The following is a 27,305-nucleotide window of genomic DNA, read 5'->3' on the forward strand; positions in this document are numbered from 1 at the left end:
AAAGGCAAAACCAGGACTGAGAGTCCTGGTTCTTGAGTGGGTGCACACGGCATCTTCTGCCACACTCCATCTGAAACCGAAGACCTGCGAGTGGACCCCGGAGGAAGAACCGAGACCGGTGACTGTCCCCTCAGGGCCTGTCGTGTTCACGGCGGTACCTGTTCATATGTTGCTTGGTACTCCTTGGCAATCAGCTGCCGCTGTGCATTCGAGCGCTCTGTCAGAATGCTGATGAGGGCTTTCTCGTCAGTTCCTAAATGAGACCAAAGTTATTTTATCAACCAAGGATTCTCCGTATCTGTGTCGAGCAACAGAATAACAATACATCGTCTGAAACTAGGGCCTACACTAAGGCATTTTAATTTTCAGTTTAGAGCTTCTTGCTGGGTCAGAATCTGTGTGTTTGCCTGGTTTGGGGGTTTTGCTTGTTTGTTTGTTTGTTGTCTTGTTTTTGAAAAAGAAGTTAACTATTTGGATGATTTGGGGGATGGGAAATAAAAACGACAGTCAATCCTTGTCTCCTCCTCCTATGCCCTGCGAGAGGAGCATGAAGACCCTCCTGAGTGACTCTTACTGAATGTCAGCTCTCACTCCAGGGCTGACATCAAATCTTCTATCCTCCCGAGGGCAGGACCGGAAGGTTTATTGAAAACCTACTGTCTACTGCCTTTTTTACTCCGTGTTATAGCCAAGAGTTACAGGGTCCCACACTGTGGATAGATAAAGCTGCCCTAAAGATGACATTAATACTCAGAGATCTTATGTCATTTGTCAAAGTCACACAGCTTTGAAGTAATGCAACAAATCCCTCCCCCCCAAACGTGGATTTTGTTGTGGTTTGAATATGAAATATGCCCCCTTCAGACATGTGTTGAGTACTTGGTGTCATTTCAGAAAATGATAAACATCTCAAGGGGTGGGGCCTAGAGGAGGTAGGTCATTAGGGACTTTCCTTTAAGATTATCCCCCTCCTTCTTGTCTACCTTGAATAAGGGGGTAAGCAGTGTGCCACATGATGCTCTGTCTCACCACAAGCCCACAATCAATGGAGGCAAGTACCACAGACTGGACCCTCTGGAAACCACGAGCCGAAATAAATCTTCTTGATCACAGGTAGTTACCACAGCAACGTGAAGTCTGACTGACAGAGATTTCTGTTTGTGACTCACACCTCTAGGGTGCATTTTACACGCATATGTTTGTAAGTACAAGGTAAAACCAGGCCAGGACTGAGGCCAGCTTGTTTGAGAATGTCCTCTACACCACTAATTTTCAGTAGTTGAGCATTATGACAGTGGGAAGCTGTATCTCCTTCGTTGGATGGAGAGGACTATACTGGGATGGGAATCCCTGAGGTGGCTTGCAGGCCTTGGGTAGACAAGACTGGAATGATAGGAAGATGAACCGGGTTCAAGCTAGGTTTCTTTGTGCTGAGGTAACACCCACATACCACGTTTATACAGCCTGTGACTGTACTACACAGCCTGAATCTGTGGAGGGAGAAGGAACCTGTGTGTTTGGCCATCTGCTGCCCTCCCGGTGAAGGCTGCTGCCCTGCTTGCCTTTGATCCTGTGTTTCCTTACAGTCAATGGAATCACACTGCGGCCTACTTGCTCAGTGAGTCTGGTAACTAACTTGGACCTGAAACAGCATCAGTGCCAACCAGTTGCTGAGCACCTGCGACTGTGCCTCTCCGTATCACAGCAGGTCCACATGCCAGATTTCATCTCTGACTTGTTTTCACTGTTCCCGAATCAATAACAGGACTATGGATAGAGCTATCCAAAAACAAAAAAAACAAAAAACAAATCCCTGGGAATGGGGGCTGGTGATGGAGCGCTTGCCTGGCATTCAGGAAGCCTGTAAGCCAGGAGTGGAAACTCACACCTGTCATTCCAGCACCCAGGAGGCAGATGCAGGAGATCAGACGTCCAAGGTTGTTCCTCCACACTGAGTGAGTTCAGGGCCAACCAGGGACACATGGCACCTTGACTCAAGATGTTTTCTAGGAACTATCCTCTGCTCCTTTCTTCTCCTATTCCTTACAGTATGGTGCTCCCGTCTACTCTGCGTGTCCTCCATTAGTTTGCTCTGATTTTTGTTTTTACATCTCAATAGTTTATATGCTTTCTTAATCCCTGTGTGTGCACATATGCGTGCAGGTATCCAAAGGCCAGAAGAGGACATCAGATCACCTTGGGAGGGTTTGGGAGGAGCAAAGAGAAGGGGAAAGTGATGTATTTACATCTTAATAAAATGTATACAAATTTTCAAAAGGAACTAATACTAAAATATTAACCAAAAAGTTTAAGAGATAAGTGAAAAGTATTTTCATTAAAACCCAAACTGTCTTGTATAAGAGAAGATAAACTCTTATCAGCATGCTTCACAGAATTGCACAGGTTGTCCTCAAAGGCACACAGAAGGGGAAGAGTGCCCTACAAGTCAACAACAAACAGAGGACAAAAACAGTCCCCGACGTGAGCCGTCGCTGCAAAGGTGGGAGAACCGTGACAAGGGTACTGAGGTGAGGACAGACAGGAGAGCAGGAAACTCCTAGCAAAGCGGCTTCACGTGGCAGAGAGGATGGGGTGACATCTTCAGGAACTGTGCTGAGAAAATGATGAGTGATGTCATTCTGTAGGCTGTGAATATGAGTTGCTCTGATTGGTTGATAAATAAAGCTGTCTGGCCAATGGTGAGGCAGAATAAGGTTAAGCAGGACATTCCAACTAGAGAGAGAGGAAGGAAAAAGACAGAGCAGAGGAGACTCTGCCAGCCTCCCAAGGAGCAACACGAAATGGGTCGCAGGTAAAGCTACAGAACATGTGGCGATATATAGATTAATATTTATGGGCTAATTTAAGATATAGAGCTAGCTAGCAAGAAGCTTGAGCCATGGCCATGCAGTTATAATTAATATAAGCCTCTGTGTGTTCACTTGAAGGACACAGAGTGGGAGAGATTTGTTCTGACTGCCGGCAGGCCAGGACAGGAAATCTGCCTACAAGAAAATATCTACTTGAGATAGATACCTAATGAAGTTAGGTATCTCTAAATGCCCCTCATAAATACCAGTTCCATGTCAATTGATGGTCAAGTTCAAAAGAAACTTTCTATATCTAGGAGGAACACGCAGAATATCTTTATGACTTTTCTATTAAAAAAATACAGTAAGCTGGGCATCGGCAGCACACGCCTTTAATCCCAGCACTCGGGAGGCACAGGCAGGTGGATCTCTGTGAGTTCGAGGCCAGCCTGGGCTACAGAGCGAGTTTGAGGACAGCCAGGGCTACATAGAGGAACTCTGTCCTAAAAAACAAAACAAAACAAACAAAAACAAAACAAAACAAAAAGATATAGTGGGCATAAATTCTAGGAAAAATATTCCTAAGCTTAATTTTTTTGCTAAAATATAAAACTGGATAAAATAAACATTAACCTAATACTTTTGTTTGTTTGTTTTGGTTCTGGTCATGGACTAGGAGGAGGAGGATGTTTTCATGGCTTGAGATTTTTATTTAGAAAGGTTTGTATACAAAAACCAGTGACAAGAAAGGCACAGAACCTCTCCTGGCAGCCCTGAAGAAGACAGCACAACTGAGAGGGACTAAAACATGTGAAGAAGTCACATATGAAAGAGGAAACAGAAAGAAAAAAATGATGCTGGATTGTGTCAGTATTTAAAGATGGCGGGTGTGTGTGTGTGTGTGTGTGTGTGTGTGTGTGTGTGTGTGTGTGGTCATACAGCTTTAGACCTAGTCAACTGGAAAAACTGAATGGTATGTCTGCATCTGTGTTAATCAGAGTATGGAATAGGGATCAAGAGAAAGTCTCATGCATTGTGGAAGGAGTACTATGTATTATTATTAGTTATTATCAGTAGTATCACCGAGTGTATGATGGGGACACCATAGCATGCATGTGGAAATTAGAGGTCTGCTTTATGTTTCCTTCGACTGTGGTCTGGGGATCGAACTCAGGACATTGAGCTTGTGTAACAATTATTTTACTTTCTAACCTACCTCACCAGCCGCAAGAGTACTACTAATTTTTATAACCATTTTAGAGAACAATTCGGTGAAATTTCCAGTTAATTTAAAAATGAATATTCTGGTAATTTCCACCCAGAAATCACAACTCCTGTCATGAACTAGAGAAATACTAGCAAATGTGCATGACGAAGTTAAAGGAATGTTCACCAAGGACTTTTACGCTGTAATAGAAAAGAATTATAGGCAATTTGAGTGTTTCATCAACATTCCCAGTTTATGGTATAATATACAATAGACTACTATGCAGTTAAAATTAATGATCTAGAGCTAAACATATCAGCATGAATAAATCTCAGAAACATTGTGTTAAGAGATAAAAACAAATGGCGAGAGAATGTAGGGGGCATGTCTCCAGTTTTAGTGGGTGAAAGTATAGGAAACAGCAGGGACATATGTGTGTGGCTGTGCTCTTGAAAGTCCACAAGCGTAAAGTCTAATTTAGGAAGGTGATTCTCTCCAGGTAATGGGGTAACATAAAACCTAGGAAGAATGGTCAGGGACTGTATCTGTAAGGATTTATGGTGATGTCGGTAATGACTGTTCGAAGGAGCTGTGGTCATGTTCGATTTTAATTAAGTAAACATTACAAATGCTTTACTTACTAAAACTCGGTTCCCATATACTTCTCATCACTTCACACTTTAAAATGTCCCCGACAACTTCTCTAATTCAGGATTCAAACTGAGCCAACTAGCTTTTTAGACAGGAACTTTCCTGGCTTGTTTCAACACCGACAAAGGGATTGCAAAACTCCACTCACCAATTCCTCTGATGGCTTTCCGGACAGCTTCGGCATCCACTGATGGGCTAAAGCCTGGATAATCTTTTATGGTTCCTCGAGGTCCAACCTAGAGGGAAAATTCCACTAGTTCAGAACCACACCTTTATTTACATTACATTAAAACCTACTCGACTAAATGTTTATCTCACGTGGTCATTACTGAAATTATCTGGAAGTGTTTATGTTTCTAAAAATTCTACCTGTATTTTAAAAACCGTGGGAAGGAGTCACACCAGACAACAGGGCCCATGTAGGAGGTTTATTGAGGGGAGTGGGGAGAAGGGTTACAGAAGCGGGCAGAGATTGGTCCCTGGGGATGAAAGTGAAGGACGAGAAAAGGGAGAGACGAGAGACAGAGGTGTACAAGGCCGGCCTTTTATACGGAAACGTCCAAGGCGCAGGGGGTGCTCTTAGTGGCTGTAGCTGAGGTGTATCCTCCCAGGACCCCAAGGGCAGGCCAGTACAGATTCCTAGATGCTAACGCCACTGCCCCCAGAAGTTCAGTGTGTAACTCAATAAATTGCTCTTTGTCAACAGGAAACCCAGAGCCTGAACACAGCCCACAGCGGCATGCTCAGAGGTATTGTAGCGGCACAGTTCAGGGAAGATCCCAGAGGCTTGTGTTTGCATATTGAAGTACCAGAGCTAATGCTTTTTATATTGTTAGCGGTACCCAGCAGAACACCTCCAGGTCCTCTGAAAGAGCAGCAGATGCTCTTAACTGCTGAGCCATCTCTCCAGGCCTAGTGTGCGTCTGCGGCAGCCTGGCTTCCTGTGTTCCCAGCCCAGTGCAAGAGTCTCCCCTCCCTAGACACACAGGCACCATGGCCTCTACTACATGTAGCAAGAGCCCTGCCAGGAGCCTGTTTTCTCTTGCGTAACAAACTGCACACACATTGCTTCTCTAGGGCAATGAGACGTTTCAACACGAGTGACCCTGAAGAGTACAGGCTTTAAAGGTACCTGTATACAAACAATAAGAACACTTCCATTTTCTTCATCCACTAGATTTCCCAGGGAGAATTCTCAGTAAGCACCTCGTCACATCTCACACAGAAGCAGTTGTGGCTGGGAGGTTCTGGGAAGGCTTAATTAATGTTGACCACTGTCCTTGAGGGACGCTACTCAAAAGAATTAATAAATGAAAACGCTATTAAGAATGTCGGTTCTTATGCTCTGCTTAATGGATGTGCAATTGTGGACCACGGCTTGCGTTTTTCCTGAGAACTCTACTGACATCATGGAGCTTTGAGAATAGAATAAGCCTTTTTTTTTTTTTTTAATAGCCACATTTCTAAGTTTAATCACATAAATTAGTGGTATAAAACATGACAGTAAACTGGGAATAAACATGCTGCTAAAAGGCTAAGACATTCTAAAATTGCTGGAGAAACCAGATGATGGCCAGAGGGTACTCAGACAATTCAAAGTTCACATGTCCTTATATAGTATATTCTGACCTTTTAAATACAAATCTGTGCTAATAGTAGTAACAGTTAACATCTTCTTTCTAAACAGGGCTTTCAACCCTCTCACTGAGTGGTATTGACTGTGTTGTTATGAACTAATATGGTCACATTTACCCTCTTCTAAAGTGTCTATTATTTTCATGAAGGGACATTATCTTGTCACATTAAAGTGAATGGAAAATTAATGTACTGGCACAGTAGAAATGAGAGCCTGCTGACTCAATAGATCCGATGGAACAATTTGTTTCAATGTTGTCAAACACTGTTTAAAGAGCCCCAAATAAAAAATTGTAAGCTAACAAGTGAGAATGTGCCAGATCAAAAGACAATAGAAGCAATCTAATCAGTCACTTCAGCATAATCTTCAGAGAACTTTCTTTCCTCAGGGCTTAATAAGCTCTATAAATTGGCAGAGCCAATGGGCTTCAATTTGTTACTGTCCACTCTACCGCTGAGCTCTTGTGTTTCCTTATCCACCCGCCTCTGATGTCTGACGTTCTAGAAGGACCACACAGGTACCCGATGCGAGGCACCTTACATATGTTAAGTACAATCTACACATCCCCGACTCTAAGCATGATCATCTCTGCATCAGGACTTAAGGAGACTGCTGAATTTGCTTCCATCCACTCAGCTAGTTAAGCCACAGATCTGAGTTTGCAAGTAGTCTTTTCTGTTCTAAATCATCCTTTGAAATATGTCTCTGCATCTCTCGAGGTGGCATTTTAAAATGCGTGTGACCCTGCCCTAGATCTAGTGAATTTTATTTTTAGGAACCAGGTGCTAGGTTCTACATGCTTATGAAGTTCTATTTGTGTGAGCCTATGCCATGAAGACACTTCACATGGCTTCTTCTGAATACAAGAAGACATTGTTATGGCTGGGTTCTCAATGTTCATGTATTACAAAGATTCAGGGTTGACACTCTAGCTGTGACCTCTACAACATTAGATGAGGATGAAATTCCTAACACAGCATGCAACCCTTTTTCTACTGAGAGTTAGATGGAGAGGAACATCTTAGATAATAAAAGGATTCCTCTCCTCCTCCCTCTCCTTCCCCAACATCCACACACATATATGAACCTGAAAGAAGACTTGGAAATCTGATTTTATTTAGTTAGTTATTTATTCAGTTGTTTAAATTTTGCTGTGTGGGAATCAAACCCCAGGGCCTCATACATGACAACCTGTTACCACTGGCCTCCACAGGCACCTGCATTGGTAAGAAAGGTGTGGTGGTACTGTGTTCCCCAAAATATTGTGCACCCTAATAAATTTATCTGAGGTCAGAGAACAGAACAGCCACTAGATACAGAGCCAGAAAATGGTGGCTAGAAAATGGGTCAGAGCAAGCCATAGCAGAAGCTGGGCAGTGGTGGTGCACGCTTTTAATCCCAGCACTTGGGAGGCAGAGCTAGGCGGATCTCTGTGTGTTCAAGGATATAGCCAGCATGGAGACACATGCCTTTAATCCCAGGGAGTGATGGCAGAAAGAGAAAGATAGATAAGGTGTGAGGACCAGAAACTAACAGCATTTGGCTGGTTAAGCTTTTAGGCTTTGGAGCAGCACAGTTCAGCTGAGATTTATTTGGATGAGGACTCAGAAGCTTGCAGTCTGAGGAAACAAGACCAGCTGAGGAACTGGTGAGGTGGGGAAGCGGCTGTGGCTTGTTCTGTGTCTCTGATCTTCCAGCATTCACCCCAATACTTGGCTCAGGTTTGATTTTATTAATAAGAACTTTTAAGATTCTGCTACAGAAAGGTGCCTGGATTTAAAGCCACCTCCAAATGTCCTATGTTCTACAGAGCTTTGCCTGGGCTGGGGGTTAGGGAACACTATCTCAATGGTCCTCAAATAGGTTCCTGGATCAACTCTATGGTGATCTCCTGGAATTTGCAGAGATTCTCACTTGGTAGCCCACTCTCACAGCGTCCACACTATGGCGCGTAGGATTCAGCACCTGGTTTAACGAGACCTCCCCCGTGATTTTAATGGACAATCAAGCGGCATAAGCAACATTTTGTTCCATTCTCAGCTGCGTGGGAAAAAAGAGAATAAAGTCAGCAGCAAGCCTTGGGTTCCGGACGGGTGTGGAAGCTGAGGAATTGAATAGTGAAGTGTTGTTTTAGGAAGAATGTCGGTGTTTACAGCCCAAGCTGTTGTTATTGCCTGTTTCACTGAAGCCTTAGTGTCCTCCCAGGAAAATCATTAACTGGTTCTTGGTTGTGGTCACTTTCCCGGTACCTAGCATAGCCAGTGATAATGTCGATCATCCCATGAACACTTGGCTAAAGTCATTTTTCAAAATCATGCTCGATCAGAGTTCCATCTACTTTCTTATGCATATTTAGCTTCTTCCCTTTTCTCAAACTTGACCTTTAGATGCTCTCAAAAGAAAAATGATGCTGAAATCCATTGAGAAATAAAGTAATAAAAAGAATAAAGCAAGAAAATAGTAGGAATTCTTTATAACAAGGACAGTTAGTGGCTATGTGTCTAGAGCTGTGCTAAAAACATTTTCAATCCCCAGGATAAACATATAAAGCAGACACTTAAATCCTGTGCCTGGATAATAAAAGAGATGCTTAGGACCCTTGCCCAAGTTCACACAACCAGAGACTAGTCCTTTCTGTTATTCTTTTCTTCAGCTTACTAGTCTAGACTAATACCTCCTTTGAATCTACCTTATGCCAGTTGATCATCTACAACTATCCTTTGGCTAGCCACAGAGCATGGTGCCCGGAAGCCACCGCCATAGCCAAATTGCTCCCAGGGCGTTGTCTGTGTTACCTTGGTTGGCCAATCTGTCCTTGTCTCAGTAAACATGGCTGCACCTGTTTCTTCATGCAATGTTTACCAGGCTTGCAATCACTTGAACCTTTATAGACAAAGGATGAATAAAAGAGAAACATAGGGTGTCAGCTCTGTTGACACAAAACATATTTAGAGCCAAATGCTCCAGAGCAAAAAAAAAAACGGCAGCAACTGCATGCACATTCTGAAGTGAGGTACAACCCTATCACACATCACTTCATAAAGTCCCAGAAAAGCCAAAGCCGAAAATGAAGCCGCAGAGATAATGCTAGGAATCAAGGTCTCTCAAAGAGCCAGGGAAAAATGATTACACTCTGCGCTCAATGTCAAGGCGCTGTGCTGGGTCATGAAGCTTTATGGTAGGTACTGGGGAAATGGAGCAGACTGTAAAAGTAAAGCAGCTCAAACTTGGAAAGTGTAAGACTTTTTGTTCAGTCCTTCCAGGAAGAAATGGTCTTCAAAAACCAAAGAAGGGTCCTAGAAGAGGCCCTGAAATAAAATATGGTCACATGAGGCAGGCAGTTACTTGGACTGCATCTTCCCTATGCCAAAGACCTAACCAGCAGCCCAAAGAATGTAACTGTGGTTGGATGCAAGGTCACTCCAAATGCCAATGGTTGAGATAAAGTGCATCGGCATGGGCCTCTGACCCAATATGACTAGCGTTCTGTAAGAAGATAGTTCGGAAAAGACAGAGGGAATTTGAGGGGAATGTGGTATGACAATAAAGGCGGAGACTATACAGGCGCAAAGCAAGGAACAGCGAAGTTTGCCAGTGTGAGAGACCAGACACATGCCTCCCCCAAGAGGAAGGATGGGGGAACTGAGGACATGGAGAAAGGGATACACTTGAGCTCTCAGCCCAGCTTCTCAGTCACCCCAAAGAAGGATATTGGTGTCAAGGACAAAAGGTGTCCTGCCTAGTCATCTCCTCTGGGGAACAAAGGTTAATCACTCACGTAGTTTGAGATCCTTATCAGCCTGGAGCTGGGACCTGGGGGATTATGCAATGCAACATCACTAACTAGACTTTTGTCTATAGTCATTTGCCTTTCTCCCCCAAATTATTGACTGTAGAGACCCAAGTCCTTTCTTTTCCTGTCTCGTCACTCAAAATGCACTCATCATTGAAGATGCTAGATGAGCTAAAATCCAGAGCACCTCCGAGAACCACTTTCGATGCTCTGGATTTCTCCCATGAATGTATGGCCTATGCATGTTCATCAATGTCTGTTTATTTTCATCTTGTTAGTCTGGCTTTAAGAACATGGGGCAGTCCCCATCACTTATTTTTGAGGACCATCATTACTTCTCTACAGCAGCAAATCACAGGAAGCTAGAGAGGCAAGGCCGGACTCCCCTACAAGCTTTAGAAGGACGATGGCCATACTGGCACCTTGATTTTGGACTTGTCCCTTTCAGAATTGAGACAATGTACATCTCTTGTCTGCAGCTGCCCAGTCTCTGGTGTTTCATCATGGCAGCCTGAACATACTTGTTTGTTTGTTTGTTTGTTTGTTTGTTTGTTTATTATGTATACAGTAAGCCTGTGTGTCTGAAGAGGGCACCAGAACTCACTATTGATGGTTGTGAGCCATAGGAACCTTAACTAAAACAGGCCACACTCTGCCTCACAGGTGGTACCTTCTCATTGCAGACTCACATGGCAGAAGACACTGGCTCCCTTTCATCAGCCCCCTTTAAAAGCTCCAGTCGTGAGGACTCTTCTCTCATCACTTACAAAGGACCCATATCCCAATGCCATCACCCTGGGGATAAGAGTTTTAGACCACAGCCCTTACCTGACTCCACAGGGCTTGTAGACTGCAGTGATGATGACTCTTTCCATCCACTTCACAACTATGGGGTTGGGAACCTATCCACAAGGAAATGAGACCAAGGACACTGACTCCTGGGGACATTCTGGGAAGAACGTCTCTTGAAAAAATGGCCAAAGCTATCAATATCCACATAGACACAATAGTGGAATGTTTCATTTTATGGTTTGTTTATGAATTTGTTTGGGAAGTGACGATCCTAATAAATTGTTACAGATTTAAGAGTGCTTGCTAACCCAGTGGTAGAACCTTGTCTAGCATGCATGAGACACACACACACATACACACACACACACACACACACACACACACACACACACACGGTGGGGGGGGTGTTACAGGGGAAGAGAGAGAGAACTAATGTGATGTTAGTGCAGAGGACACTCTATGAACAGTTCATAAGGAGACAGGAGACTCTGGGACTTTGTGTGTCCCCTGGGAGGAATTCTAAAGCATCACACACAAAAGAAATAACTGTGACGTCTTCTCAAATCTCCTTCTAGGGGCTAGAGAGATGGCTCAGAGGTTAAGAGCAATGGCTGCTCTTCCAGAAGTCCTGAGTTCAATTCCCAGCAACCACATGGTGGCTCACAACCATCTGTAATGAGATCTGGTGCCCTCTTCTGGCCTGCAGGGACACATGCAGGCAGAATACTGTATGCATAATAAATAAATAAATCTTTTTTTTTAAAAAAAAAAAAATCTCCCTCTGGTCTTGTCTCCCTTCCCTCACTTTGTGTGAAGTTTCTTGGTGTCCTATGGCCGCAGAGTTTCACACCATGCTTCCTCTGCCTGGGTTCTCTTCCTGAAGACCCTTCTCCCCAGCCCCCTCCTTCATCCATGTTGCCTTCTGCTCACCCATCAGAGCAAAGAATAACAGAGACCATCACTCTGACATCTATGTTTGCTTTCCTCTCGGACGCTTACAATGAACTTCAGAGATCCATGTGTTTCTTTGTCTACTGTTGGTCTCCCTTAATAAAATGTGGGCTCCATGCTGTTTTAGTCTCTTTCTCTGAGACATCATCAGAGCCTAGTTCTGGCCAAGCTTCACCACCTGAGTTTGATCCTGTGAACCCACATGGTAGAAGGAGAGAACTGGTTTTTGCAAGTTGTCCTCTGACTTTTACACATGTCCTCATAGATAGATAGATAGATAGATAGATAGATAGATAGATAGATAGATAGATATGATAGACAGGTGAGAAAGAGATAGACAGACAAAGACAGAGGCAGGCAGACAGACAGACAGACAGACACACACACACACACACAAATGTAATAAAGCATTTTTTTTTTTTTTTGTCTTAGGCCTTGCTTCCTTTGTGAATTATCAAATGATACTCCCAGAGAGTTCAAAGTTCCATGCCAAAATTCTACACAGGCAGGCTTCATGTTTTATAACCCTGTCCAAAGTGGTTGTCGATACTATTTCAACATGCCTCCAGTGTTCAGGTGAGGTACTTACTCATCACACAGAAAGATGAAAATGGAAGGAGCCGAGATCTGATAACAGGTAACGGGTAGGGGCAGACTTGAGGAACTCTGCCCTTCAGACTTACACTCTTCTACCTCTTGTGAGACCCAGGCATTAGCCTTACATATTGTAATGTGTATACAATAAAACATAATGTATTAATACATACATTAATACTGACATAGGACTTCAACAACCCCCCACCCATTCTGCATCTACTAAACAATAGGCTTTCAAGAGCATGAAATCACACCTTCTCATGTGGACATTTCTTGATCCTAATTGAATTAAATTCTTTCTCCTTTGCCTCTAATTTCCTGGGTTTATCCAGGGGTGCCCCATAGATCACTCAAATTGTAGTTTATCATGATTATCATCACAGAAGGACTCTCCACCACAGCTAGACTTGGATCTTGGTCCAGGGAATGTGAGGGACGGCTCTTTAGCACTCATTCCATCCATTCCCAGAGCACCTCCTTCCTCCCTGAGACTGAAAAGTTGCTTTTATTTTATTTATCCAAACACCATTAAAAAAAAAAAAACAAAAAACAACACCTTAAATGTTTTGATTTGAAATTCGGGTCTAACCTGCCTTCTAACAGCTTCCCGCAGAGGGGCAATGGTCCAAGTGCTAATATTTACCTAAAGAAGGGTTTAAAACATACACACCAGATAGGAAGTTACAATCACCACACAAGAGGCCCCCATTTGACATGGGCCATAAAAAGTCAGTTTCAAAGCCAAGTATTCCATTCCTGAGATGTGGTGGATGAGAGGGAGGCCAGTGCAGGACCGTAGCAGGCCCACAGTCTTGGATGCGGATGCGTCTCCCACTCCACGTCAGGAAGAGCAAACGCACCAGCAGAGAAAAAGTGATGGGATGTCTCCACCCGGCAAGAAATGGGAAATCAGGGCTCTCAGAACTCCACAAACCCTACACCAACAGCATCTAAACCCCAGAGAGGATTTGAGCACTGCGAGGTCACAGAACCTCTAGCTGTCTCTCTCTTTCTCCCTCAAATCATGGGAAGATGGGCATGGGAAGATGGGGATGGGTCAGATGGGGATGGGCAGATGGGCATGGGTCAGATGGGGATGGGCAGATGGGCATGGGTCAGATGGGCATGGGTCAGATGGGGATGGGTCAGATGGGGATGGGCAGATGGGGATGGGTCAGATGGGCATGGGCAGATGGGCATGGGTCAGATGGGGGTGGGCAGATGGGCATGGGCAGATGGGCATGGGAAGATGGGGATGGGCAGGTGGGCATGAGCAGATGGGCATGGGTCAGATGGGGATGGGTCAGATGGGGATGGGCAGATGGGGATGGGCAGATGGGGATGGGTCAGATGGGCATGGGTCAGATGGGCATGGGTCAGAGGGGGATGGGTCAGATGGGGATGGGCAGATGGGGATGGGCAGATGGGCATGGGTCAGATGGGCATGGGTCAGATGGGCATGGGTCAGATGGGCATGGGTCAGATGGGCATGGGTCAGATGGGGATGGGCAGATGGGGATGGGCAGATGGGGATGGGCAGATGGGGATGGGCAGATGGGGATGGGTCAGATGGGGATGGGCAGATGGGCATGGGTCAGATGGGGATGGGCAGATGGGGATGGGTCAGATGGGGATGGGCAGATGGGGATGGGTCAGATGGGGATGGGTCAGATGGGGATGGGTAGATGGGGATGGGCAGAATGGGCAGATGGGGAGGGCAGCCACACTCTAACTGGCCCCCAGGAACACATGATCCATCACAGGTGACTTTTACCTCTCTGCTGATTTCCACCATTACAGACCCCCCTCCACACACACACACACACCTTTCCTGATGGTCTTGCAGAGCAAAGCCAGGGCCTTCTAGATGGCAGGCAAGCACTCTACCACTGAGCTACATCTCCAATACCAAAGGTGCATTTTTCATTTCTTCTATGCGGAACCCATGTTCTAGAACATTTCATTTTGCCAGTCTTCATTAGAGCCACCTATTTCCCATTTTCCTAGTGACTAAAGATATAATTTACAACCACAGCTTCCCACCAGAATTAAGAGGGTGCCCTCCATGTCTATGTCCCTGTCATTTCATCAAAGAAAGACAGGCGTTGCGGCTTTGCAAGCTCAGAGCTGCAATGTGAGTTGTGAGTTGCGATGGTTTAATGAGGATGTATTTGGCTTTGTCATGATTCTTGGCAGAGTTTCAAAACCCCTGGAATTTCCGGAATGGATGGAATGCCTTTGTTCTGTGACTGAGGTGACTCATCCTAGGTCCTTTGACAGTTTCAGGATGGGAGCTAGTCACCTAAAGACTACGTAATTTAGAGGGGCTGGAATTGGAGTCAGCTCCACCTCTTAGGAAAGGAAGGAGTCTAGATATTGAATTCAATAATATAATAATAAGTTAATATTTTAATCAGTCATGCCCAGTTAAAACTCTGACCACTGAGGCTGGGGGGACTTTCTCTGTTGGTGGAGACACTAACATGCAAGGGGGGTAGTGTGCTCTGCTCCTACAGGAGAGAGACAAGGAGATGCATACACACACACACACACACACACACACACACACACACACACTATACACACATACACACACACTCACATACACACACACATACACTATACACACACATACACACACACTCACATACACACATGCACACTATACACACACACTCACACACACTCACATACACACACACTATACACACACACACACACACACACACACACACAGTATGTCTTTTTTAAATAATTGGTTTTTTAATTTTATGTGCTTGGGTGTTTCGCCTGCATATGTACCATGTGCATGTCTAGAGCCTGCAGAGGCCAGAAAACTCCACTGGAGAGAGTTATGACTCACCATGTGGGTCTTGTAGAAGAGCACAGTGCACTTAGCCACTGAGTCACCTCCCAGGCCTTGTTATCATGCCTTAATAGAAAGTTACAACCTGGGAGCTGAGGAGCTGGCTCTGTGGTTCCTAACACCCACATCAGGCAGCTAACAACCTCCTGTAACCCCAGCTCCAGGTGATCATACACCTCTGCCCCCCCCCAGGCACCTGCACACATGTGTATATATACAGAGACACATGCATATACACACAAATAGAAATAAAATCAATATTTTTTAAAACATCATGTTATAAGCAATTCTACTTGCAAGGCAACATACAACATACAACATAGGACTTTCAGGTCCAGGAATACAAACTGATATCAGGCCCTCAGACAGGGGTCAGGTCGAACATAAACAAAGACTTAAAACTTCAGTACAAAAGATATACTGAGGCAACAGAGATTATTTATCCAAAACAGTGGCAGAGTTTCAACACCTTCAGCTGGAAAGCGGAGAATCCAGCCATTTCTTCCTCAGAGGAATGTACTGAAAAGTCCGAGGACTTCTTCTTTGGCTTTATTCTGCCAGAGGCCATCAGGTCAGGACCCAGAGACACAAGCTGAGGGGTTCTTTCCAGAGACCTCCGGTGAAGCCAGATTCCTGACTGAACCACAGAAAAGAATTTTGGGATGAGCCCATATGAAGCCTGGCTTAAACATGGCATTAGGGAGAAAGGTGTGTTGGAAAAGGCTAATCCATATTCTAGTGTGAGAGCAGCCTTTTAAGTAGTCAGTGCTTACATCTCAAGAGTTCATTCTCTCCTTTTTGGTAAGAGAGCTATTGAATAGGATTTCAGCTAATAAGGTAAAACCATGGGCGATATTGGCTGTATAAGTGAGGTAAGGCTTTTTATTGTAAACCAAGTTCAGTCCTGTTTTCCAGACCCCCCAGAAAATTACGAGTTCTCATCTAGGAAAGACTCAAAGGTTACATGCTTAGGTCTTAAGCACGGCTCACTGCTGTGTTAACATTCTTATTTGAAATAACTCCATAGAAAAGGAATGTGTCTCTACAGAGGCAACCTTCACAGCAAATGTTGGTAACTGTGCTGTAATTTGTGACTTTCATCTGGTGAAGACTCCAACTAGACCCCAGAATGGGAGGCTCGTTGCCTTTCTCATGCCTTCCTAGTTTCTTTTAATCCTGAGTTAGTTACAATAAACCAGCCACACACTGGTAACCTCAAAGTAACCTAGACAGGTGCAGGAATGGGTGGACTCGATTGCGTATTTGTACTTGGGCGTGTATTTTCTTTTGTGTGTGAGGAGGAGAAAAAAACACTGAGAACGAATGCAGCTGCAGCCTTGGTCATACATTCAGTAAATAACAAAGTTCTTAAGTTGTCTTTTGTGTAATGCATCCGGAATCCTCTCGAGAACAGCTTGGAACGAGCTTTATAGAAATGGGTGTGTGCAAAAATGAGTTTGTCCCATCGATGACCTTTTGATGTCAACATCCTCAGGCCTCCAGTGCAGCACATGACAACTTCTAGAGAATCATGACACAGGAGGTGATGTGACACCCATTTCTGCTAGTGTCATACAAGACTCCCCTCTGCACCATCCAGCTAAAGGGCAGTTGCTTCCCTTCCTGAAGGTAAATGGAGGCATCTCTGAGTGCTCGGCTCCCAGAGTCCTGTCAGTCTACCACGAAATAAAGATGATTTTTTCCTTACAGCAACCCGTTGCCACAGTACTGGTGCATATGTGAATAGGGCAGCAATCTGTGTCATAACAGAACTTTCTGCTAAGAATATAAACCCAGAGGGCTGGGAGGTAGCTTAGTGAAGCGTTTGCTTTGTCAGCCTGAGGGACTGGGTTCCGATCCTCGACACCAGTGTGCAAGCTATGAGCAGCAGGGTGTGCCTGCAATCCCAGTGCTATGAGTCAGAGGCAGGGGGCTGACTGTTTAGGAATCTTCATCATTCTCCACAGATGAGAGACATGAAAAGGCAGGGGGAAGTCCCAGACACAACGGGCAGCAACAGGTAGCAAACCTTATTATAAAAGTAGACATACATGTGTGTGTATGTGCTGAATAGGATTGCACACACACAAAGAGGAGAGAAACACACACACATACACACAGAGAGAGAAGAGAGCAAGAGAGAGAGAGAGAGAGTCAGACAGACAGAGACAGAGACAGAGACACAGAGAAAAACATACACAGAGAAAGACTTTCTGCAGAATAGATCATCCATTTTTCCTCTGGAGGGCTGGGGGTGTAAGTGGGTTCTGGTGACCTGAGATGAGTCCCTTTCCTTAATTTTGGGTTGATCTGGTTAAACAAAGAATAGGAAGCTGATAGGCATTGGTCATATCTGGCTACCCTGGATCAAGTCGGCTAGAGAGGGACCCTGCTGGCTGGAAAGCATGCCAGGCCTTGTCTCAGGTCAGGAGCTTGAGAAATAAGCCGGAAGTCTGCCCTTTTCTTGCTAGCCTCTTGGCCCTCTCACTTCCCTACCCCTGCCCCCCTGTGCTAGTTCACAGGCTGCTGTGGTCGACAGGGCTCACAGACTTCCCTCTTCCTAGACACCAGTTCCTGGCAAGGTTCTTCCTTCCCCTGCACGGCTGTCTCGCTTCTCCCACAGATAGCCCTGGCCATGTCAGGTCTGCTTCTTGCTCTCTCTGCTCTGGTCTCTTCCAGATGCCTCTGGCTGTTCTCCCTTACCCACAATAAAAATCTTCCTCCAAATCATGAAGTGGCCATTTCTGTGGTTTCTTTACTGCACACTCACTTACAGCCCTCACATATATGCTCACATGTTCACAAGCACTTACACAGATGTGCATACACATGGACACATATACACAAGAATATTAAACCTGTAAAAATGATTTTTTTTTGGTAAATTTTAACCCTTCTAAAACACATAGTTCAGGAGTAGTGAGAGTATCCATATTGTTCTGAAGCAATTCCAGAACCTTGCCATTTGGCAGAACACAAATTCTATGCTGGCTTAACAACAATGTCCTCTTGCTCTCCTGTGCTCCTGGCAGCCACAGTTCTCCGTGTATTCCTTTAGATGCCTTACATAAGAGGAATGATGTAATGTCTATCTTTACATGACTGTCTTACTTTACTAACTGAACATTCTCAAGCTTCACCCACTTTTAAGATCCCCTTGATTTTAAGGTTGGATGACGCTCTATACTGTGCCTACAGGACACATTGTATATATCCTCCTCCCCTCCCCCCCGTTCACTGAGAGGGGGGGTGCTTTTACTTCTTAGCTAATGAAAAATGTATTGCCATGGGAGTCAGTTCATACTGCAGAGAGAACTGTGGGATAATCAAGGAGCTTTGGCAGGTGTGAATGCGCGCGTGCGTGCGTGCGTGTGTGTGTGTGTGTGTGTGTGTGTGTGTGTGTGAACTTTGTCTATTTAGCAGAGAATAACCTTGAACTCTTGACCCACCTCCCAAGTGCTGGGATTATAGGTTTGGTGTGACCACAAGCAGCAACCATCCCGCATTTATTTATGCAGTCCCCAGGACGGAACCTAGAGCCTTAGCGCGCTAGGTGAGCACTCCACCACAGAGGAACATGGCCAGCTAGGTGGTTTATATTCTCAGTTTACAGTCATTGTATGACTGACTCCAACAGTCTCACTAAATACCCCGTCTCCCACTCAACCAAGGTCTCTCAGGCCGTTAAATGTGTCAGCCGACTCCATGTCCGTTTTGTAGTGCAGCGGGGCTAGCATTTTGAGAAGCCTCTTTTCACCTGACTCTGACTCTGACTCTGTCAGAGACGCATAAACTCAGAAGGGTTTTCCGGCAGGGAAAGGGATAAGGTTAGTTTCTTGACCAGGACGTAGCACACTTCCCCCTCCATAGGCTCTGCTAGGGCCTTCCACACCTCTGCATGCTTGTCTTTCAACTTCTCATACACAAAAATGTGTGCTCATGGCTTAAAGGAGACACAATGGAAAGAGCCAGGTGCCACCCAGGGCTGTCAGCAGCACTGTCCCTGCAGGCCCTTTCATGTCCTTTCTCTTCTACAGAGCCACTCTATCTACTGCTCCTGGAGCTGGAGGTTTTCATTGACTAACACATTTGGTACAGTTCCTAAGATCATTCCATAGAGCTAACTATTTCCCACATGCTTTCTAATGTTTATATTAAAAATGACTGCAAATTAAAAACGAGCAATTGTACCTATTGGGTGTTCATTTACATTGTCTGTGTATTTTCAATAATATGGGCAAATATGCATTTGCCCCCCCATTTTTCAACCTTATTCATATTTATGACACATAGTGATGTAAATAATGGTGTAAAGGACACACGCATTTAACACTGACAGATGCAGACCCAAATACTACCTGAAAGTGTAACATAGTCTCTCATGAACAGTTTGAGACTTCTTGTTGAATACACAACTAACTCTGTCTTGCTATTTTTTTCCGGTTACCGAGTTCTTAGGTAGGAAATAGTTCCTTATTGTGCTAGGTATTTCTTTAGCTCTGCAAGGTTCTCTATACATGTGTACCAGATACTTGTAATTCTGTTCACATGCTACTTTGTATATACAGTTTCCCATTGAGTTCATTTTTCAAAATTGTTTTATTCAAGTCATTTGTATGTTACAGAAATAAATCTCTTGTCTGATGTTCTACAAATGTCTCTCCCTGGAGGTTATCTGCTGGCTCTATTCACTATGTTGCTGCTATAATTACAAATTTATAAACAGATACAGTTTTTTTGTTTGTTTGTTTGTTTGTTTTGTTTTGCCGGAGCTGAGGATCGAACCCAGGGCCTTGCGCTTGCTAGGCAAGCGCTCTACCACTGAGCTAAATCCCCAACCCCCAGATACATGTTTTTAAAGGCTTTTGCTTTAGGCTTATGGTTGTAATTACCTTCTCCATTCCAAATTAATTTTAAAAGATACACTTGAATTGTATTGTGTGCGTGTGCGTGTGCGTGTGTGTGTGTTACGCAGGTTGTGAGTACATGCTCATAGCTGCGTAGGTGCATGTGTGTGCAGGTACCTATAGAGGCCACAGAGTATCTGGTGTCATTTCTCAGGAGCCGCTCACCTTATTTTTTAAGACAGGGTTTCTCACTGAACCCAGGGATTGCCATCACAAGCCCCTCACTTCCATATTTTATGCATTTAAATTTTATTTTAATGTAAGAAGGGAGATGGAGTATAGATTTACTTTTCCAATGAGCTAGAAGTCTCTCTAATTTTACTAACAGAAGAAACTATCTTTCCTTGTCTGATAGTAAATGCCATCTTTATCATTATTTATGTTGAGTTATACACTAATTTGTTCTCCATTAGGGCCTCTTTGCCAAGTGTGGAACTCTATAATACCTTTAAAACCTGCTTACCTGTATGGGGGGGGGGGGGGGAGTTGTATGCACATAAGTACAGGTGTCCTTGGAAGCTGGGGTGTTGGATCCCATGAGGCCGAAGCTACAGGTGATTGTAGCCAGCCTGATGTGGATTCTGGGACCTGAAATGCGGTCCTCTGCATGCAAGGGTAGCATTGAAGCATGACTCCAGCCCTCTAAGACATTTTTCACTGCTAGTCCAACTCAGTTTATCCTCAAACTTGACATCCTGCCTTAACTTTCTGAGTTCTAGAATTACAGATACATGCTACCACACTGGCTTATAATACATTCTTTTATAATTTATTATTTTTAGATATTCTCTAGCGTGTGTGTGTGTGTGTGTGTGTGTGTGTGTGTGTGTGTGTGTGTATTTTACAGCTAATCAACTTTCAACTTTTTTGCCTGGTAGTTTGATTTTCTGTGACTCACATAAGTTACTATGTTGTGAGGGCTTAGCTCTTTTACTCACCCAGATAGATGCCATGATGTTCCACCTCTTTCTCAAGCCGAAACCACCGTAACCTATGAAAGAAACAAAGAAGGACTGAACTAAATAAGCTGTGCTGTGATTCAGAAGGAAACTTTTCAGTTCAACTCCTAATGCTTAATCCAGAAAGCAGATGTCAGCAGTCAGTGAGGAACTTCTCCTGAAGAAGGTGTGAATCTGGCCTCAGGAAACCCATTCCCTGGGCAAGCATTTACTAGGCACTTTCCAAATTCAAAGTTTTAGCAGAGTCATTTGGGTCTGGCCACCTGTCCTCGGTACAATCAGAAAGAGACAAGTGATAATGGAAAGCAGAGGAAGGAGCTTCACTCAGAGTGGCCTGCTGGGAAGAAAAACAAGGAGTGCAGGAACCTCATGTTTGCCTTCAGGGTACTGACACGGGACAGGAGGCATGCACAGTTAAACAGTACCGCCTGATGCGCCAGGGGCCCGCCATTGTTGTCTTGGCTCCTGTTTGTCCTGTAAGTTGTCAAAACTTTGTGAAATCTCTTCCTGGGGACAAGTTGTCTGGCTTCCCTTTCCTTACCTCAGCATGAGACTTCTGGGGAAGTTTTAAGTCTTTGGAGACCACCATTTCAATAGTGTGGTAATCAAAGGGAGGGGCTCGGGTGTCTCCCCTTACCATCCCTTCCCTTGGCCTTACAACATCTGCATGGGGGTTGTGTTGGACCTGGACCTTCGAGGGCTCCAAGACAAGAGAAGTTCAGCACTTCACTTCAGTGTCTTGTAGAAATACTTTCTGGGAAGTCCCTTTTACTTCCTTAAATCTAGTAGTCCATGTTTACAGTCTCACCATATGAGAGGCTGGGGCAGGAGGGTCACCTGGTCACCTAGTCTACACAAGGACATCCAACTCAAAATGCCAACAACAAAACCAGGAGAACTGTGTCTACTAACAATGTCTTTTAATCTGGACAGGCTGACGTCATAGCAAGGAAAAAAAAGAATAAACAAAAATCCAGGAAGTTGTTCCCCACCCCAAAACAAGATAATCCCAGCTGGCTTTGGGCTGATTCCTTGCCTATTTATTGTCCAAGGTACAAGTCTATGCAACCTGCTATAAATACCCATCTATTCTTTGAGGAGGCCAGGTCAGTCCCAAGTAGGTACAGACATGAAAAAGGCCACTTCCTTGGACCCAGTCTACTTTCCATAGTAGACATTCCTCAGGCCTGCTGGCCTGTCTCCAGGGTTGATTTAGAAGAACAAGCTGCTCCCACCCATCCTGGCAACAAAATATTCTAAAAATTCAATGGCAGCTCAAGGGCAAAGTTCAACAGGAAATTACTTCAATGGTCCCTGGAAATATTTAGCCCCTGATTTTGCCCATTCTCTGCACCGTATGCAGTCAGCTCTCTCCTCTGCCACTGACACCTGTTACCAACATATCCTTCCTCATCTAGAGAGCTTAGCAATGGAGCCAGTTGCCCAGAACTGAACTAAAACTCCAAAACCATGAGCTGAAAGACATCCTTCTTCCTGTTCAATCATTTCTCTCTCGGGTATTTTGTCACACTGACAAAAAGCTAACACATCTCTTAATGTGAAACCTAATTTGAGTCAGGATTTCCTCATCTGTAAAACAGAAAGCAGGCTATTGCTAGTGCTGAAGAAAAAAAAAATAGATACATTATAATGTCAGCCAGCATCTTCTGTTTTAACTATGTGCCAGGCAATAGGAAAAGTATGAGAATGTGAGTTCCACAAAGCTGGGGGTTTGTGTAATGTGTGTCCACTGGTGTATATGAGGGGGAAACTCATTCAGTGATTTAAACATAAGCCTCAGCATAACCCAGTGAGTTAGGGAGCCACTCTGCCTAGGAAGACACTGGCTCAGAGAGCTATGATAAAATCATAGCTATTGGTCGATCCTACTGAACCCAGGCATCCAGATTCCAAAGAAATGAACTGTTAGTCCCCATGCCCCACATCCAAATTCCAAAGAAATGAACTGTTAGTCCCCATGCCCCGCAGTCCCTGACCCAACTGATGCTTAATGTTTATTGATCCAATATTGTAGTGGGTAGCCATTCCAGCATTGGCCTGAAAGTTCTAACCCCTATTGAGGCTTAGGTAACGATCACACCTACAAGGCAGGGCCTAGAGAGGATGCTGAAGACCCAGGATCCAAAAGAGAAGGCTCTCTTGGTGCCCAGACCCTGGACGCTGGAGGTAGACAGAGCAGAATTCTCCAGAGAACACTGCCGGACTGTGCCATGCCTTTGCCAGACCCTGCAAACTACCCCTTCATTTGTAAGTTACCCCACAAAATAAACCTCCCTTTTAACTACGTGGAATGGCCTTAATAATTTCACCAATATCTGGCGCCCAACGTGGGGCTCGTACCCATGACCCTGAGATAAAGAGCCCTCTCCTCTTGATCCTGGGTCTTCAGCGTCCTCCCTCAGGCCTGCCTTGTGGGCATTACCAAAAGCCTCAAGGGGGTTGGAACTTCCAGGCCAATGCCGGAATGGCTACCCACTACATAATATAATCTGGAAGTTATAAGAAGTATCACTGAGCCACCCCTTAAGCTTTTAAAAAGTAAAGAATGACTCCACTGCAGAGGCCAGATGACCTAACAATAGGACTTGAAACACGTCCTTCCTGAAAGCGATTACAGCGGCTACATAATTTCTCTGTACTTCCTCACGCTCTTCTGTCGAAATCTATGGATTTCTCAACACAAACAGCTCTGGGAACAGGGGTCTAACTTTCCTTATATTTTAAAATTACCTTTCAGGGCAGTGTGAATTTTTCCACCTTTGGGAAACCCAGTAACAATCTTTCAAAGAATAACCTTTTGGTCTATTTTTTTTTTTTTTTTTTTTTTTTTTTTTTTTTTATGATGTTTGTAAAGAGTAGAAACTGAAGTTCCTTCCGGGACAGAAACCCTTCTCTTGAACACACCCCCGGGGGAAGAATTTGCCCCGTGCTTACCTTTTTATGGCAGAGGGGCTCCAGGGACCCAGAACTACTATATATGGTCATTTGCAAATCGCATACCTGGATCCCGGATCCCTCACCTGCTGACTCAAGCAAGGGCCAGGGGAGGTGATTCATGTCTAGTCAAAGAATGCTGTTGTAATCACAGAAAACGGTGTCTTTTCAGAGAAAACTGAATTTCCTGAGCTCTCAATGCCCGATACCCTAATTCACCTTTCTTCTAATCACTAAAAAAATAAAAACAAACTGCACACGGGAAGGGGAGAATGAGCTCTCAGGAGGGTTGCTGGGATAAAGTTCTCAACACAGAACTCTGAACAGAGGCACCGAGGCCCGCTCCTTCCCCTTCTTCTTTTAAATGTTTCCAAGACCTTTAGGAATGAAGGGCCCCGCACGTCCGGACCCCCAGGATGTGAGCTTGGGCCGCCAGGACCCCGAGTTTGGTAACTTGCCCTAGCGACGCCCTTTCGCTCCCGGGGTTCAGTCTCCTCCATTCCGAGGGCTTAGGGGAGGGACCGGGACGGGACAGTGCGGGGATCTAGCTGCGCTCGGGGCCGGCGCGGACGAAGCGGGGACCCGCTGCTCGTGGGCGCAGCAGCGGCCGTGGGAGACTCACCCTTAGGCGCAGCGGCCGCGAACCCGAGGGAGAAGTGCCGGGAGGTGTGCGCCGGCTGTCGCTCTGGCTGCTCCGGACGGCGACCCAGACCGCGACCGCGCCCTTCCTCGGCCCCTCCTCCTGCTTCCACTCACCGGCCGCCCAGGCCAGGCCAGCCAGGGGCCAGGGAAGCTGTGTGTGTCCAGCCTTGACCCAACCCCTCGAAACTGTGCTCCAGCCTTGACCCAACCCCTCGCCACCCCACCCACTGCCTCCAAACCCCTTCCTCCGCCTTTTCTTTTTCTTGTTTCTCTTTGTCTTCAGTGTTTGGCTTGTTTTCTAGACGCAGTGGATTCAGAGTGCCTCACAGGTACCTACACTAAGTAACACTTACTTACCTAGCGGGTACTTCGTGCCAGGCACCGTTCTAAATCCTGCATAATAGCCGTGCTACAAGGTAGATGCTGTTATTACACTCTAATCCCCGTTTTACAAGTAAGGAGGACAGGCTAGGAAGGACGTAGAAAGGACACGTCAGGTAGAGAGGACAGCAGAGCTACATTTTGAGCGCAGGAGTCTGGGGAGCCCTATAGTACGCCTGTTGACTCCAGGTTGAGGATTAGAGCTCAGGATTAGAGCTCACGGCAATCTCATTAAGTCACGGAGGATAACAACTAAAGTCCCACTATGATGGTCAGTATTATGTCAACTTGAGTACAAGCTAGAGCCTTCTGGGAGGAAGGAACCTCCATAAGATGGGGCTGTTGGCAAGCCTTTAGAGCGTCTTAATTAGTGACTGAGTGGGAGCACGCAGTCCATTGTGGGTGGTGTTACCCCTGGGTTGGTGATCCTGGATAGGAATTGGCAATCCTTCATGGGCTCGGCAACAGTTCCTGCTTCAGGTTCTTGCGCGCTGGCTTCCTGCCCTGACTTCCCTCAGTGATGGGAGTGTGCTGTAGATGTATGTGTAAGCTGAAATAAACTCACGTTGCTTTTGGTCATGGGGCTTTATCCTAGCAATAGAAACCCGAGGCAGTGATTCTCAACCTTCCTAATGCCGTGATCCCTTAACCTCATGCTGTGGTGACCTCCACCATAAAATTATTTTTGTTGCTATTTCGTAACTGTAAGTTTGCTACTGCTATGAATCATATCTGTGTTTTCTGATATCTTAGGTGACCCCAGTGAAAGGGTCATTTGACTCACAAGGGGGCCCTGACCCACATGTTGAGAACCTTTGCCCTAAGACATCCATTTAATGCTGGGAAATCAGTTCTGGTCAGCGGGCTGTGGAAGAAGGCAGAAGGAAATGCTACCATTTATCAGACATTGAAGATTACATGGTCCCTTTACTTTGCTTCAAGTTGTTTCTAGCACACGGCATTTTTATCAGAGCTTGCAGAGGAGGGGTCTAGGGAAATGACTCACGGTGAGAACATTGAGAATGCAAGCACAAGGTCCTGGGTTTGAATTTCCAGCACCCACTTAAAGCTTGGCATGACTTTGTGTTTGGGGAAGATTCTGGGAGCTGGCTGGTCAGCCAGCCTAACCCAAACGGTGAGCTCCTGGTTCTAAGGGAGACTCTGCGCCAAGGGAATAAGGCAGAAAGCTGTAGATGAATTGCTAAACCATCTTAATAATAAAAAACTCAGAGCCAAGTTCTGACCGTTTAGCAATTCATCTACAGCAAGCAGCACTGGAAAACATACTGCTCTGGTCTTTGCACGCTCAGACACACCAACAAACACAGCACACGTACACACACACACACACCATCACCACCAACAGCAACAAAATAAAACGTAAAGAGTGTATAGAGCAGGAAAAAAGCTTAGAGAAGTTGATTGAGAAAGTAATTTACCCATGAGCCAAGGTAGTGGACAGTGGTCAGTGGTAGGTCCAGCCCTGATGTTACCCTACCTCTGTGCAGGACTGAATTAAGAACCACCCTGAGGCATAGTTATAGCCAGTTTTCATATGTGACCTTAGACTGTTCCAAATACTTATGTGGCAGTACTACATAATACTATTTATTAACTCTTAGGTTTTTATTTTTACATTTATTTATGTGTGTATGTGCCTATATGCTCATATTTGTGAGTGTGTGCGTGTATTTATGTATGTGCAATGGCATGTGAGCTCAGGTGGTGTGTGTGTGTGTGTGTGTGTGTGTGCTGGTGTGTGCAATGGCATGGGAGCTCAGATGATGTGTGTGTGTGTGTGTGTGTGTGTGTGTGTGTGTGCTGGTGTGTGCAATGGCATGGGAGCTCAGATGGTGTGTGTGTGCTTGTGTGTGTGTGCAATGGCAAGTGAGCTCAGATGGTGTGTGTGCTTGTGTGTATGCAATGGCATGTGAGCTCAGATGGTAGGCTTAGTGGCAGGTGTCTTTACCGACTGATCCCTGTGGGTGGTCCTGTTGTCAGGTTTGAAAACTTGAAACAAATGGCCAGGGTCATAGTCTAATTAACAACAAGCTTGACCCCATGGGACAGATTGCTGGTGAGAATCAACAGTGGTCCCACCCGCCCGCCATATGGAAGATAATTTAGGTGGTCCTTACAAAGATAAATCACTCTTATT

At 45.1% G+C, this 27,305-nt stretch overlaps 1 protein-coding gene across 2 annotated transcripts in view; it reads right to left on the bottom strand.

The window, feature by feature from the left end:
- The window catches only part of Anxa3 (annexin A3), a 58,650-nt gene extending 33,744 nt beyond the window's left edge, over positions 1–24,906 (bottom strand). Inside the window, exons 1-4 of one of the 2 annotated variants that reach the window (XM_036201006.1) lie at positions 24,747–24,906; positions 21,149–21,201; positions 4,817–4,904; positions 159–253 (exon numbers count right to left, since the gene is read on the bottom strand). In XM_036201006.1, coding sequence (XP_036056899.1) covers positions 159–253; positions 4,817–4,904; positions 21,149–21,163 — 198 coding nt within the window. In that variant the 5' untranslated portion in view covers positions 21,164–21,201; positions 24,747–24,906. Of the gene's footprint in view, positions 1–158; positions 254–4,816; positions 4,905–9,099; positions 9,188–21,148; positions 21,202–24,746 lie in introns of those variants that run through there. The other variant, XM_036201005.1, reaches the window with a different exon arrangement.
- Between the last annotated feature and the right edge of the window lie 2,399 nt (positions 24,907–27,305).

This window comes from Onychomys torridus, chromosome 10 (genome assembly GCF_903995425.1).
Source record: "Onychomys torridus chromosome 10, mOncTor1.1, whole genome shotgun sequence".
NCBI classification, from domain to species: Eukaryota; Metazoa; Chordata; class Mammalia; order Rodentia; family Cricetidae; genus Onychomys; species Onychomys torridus.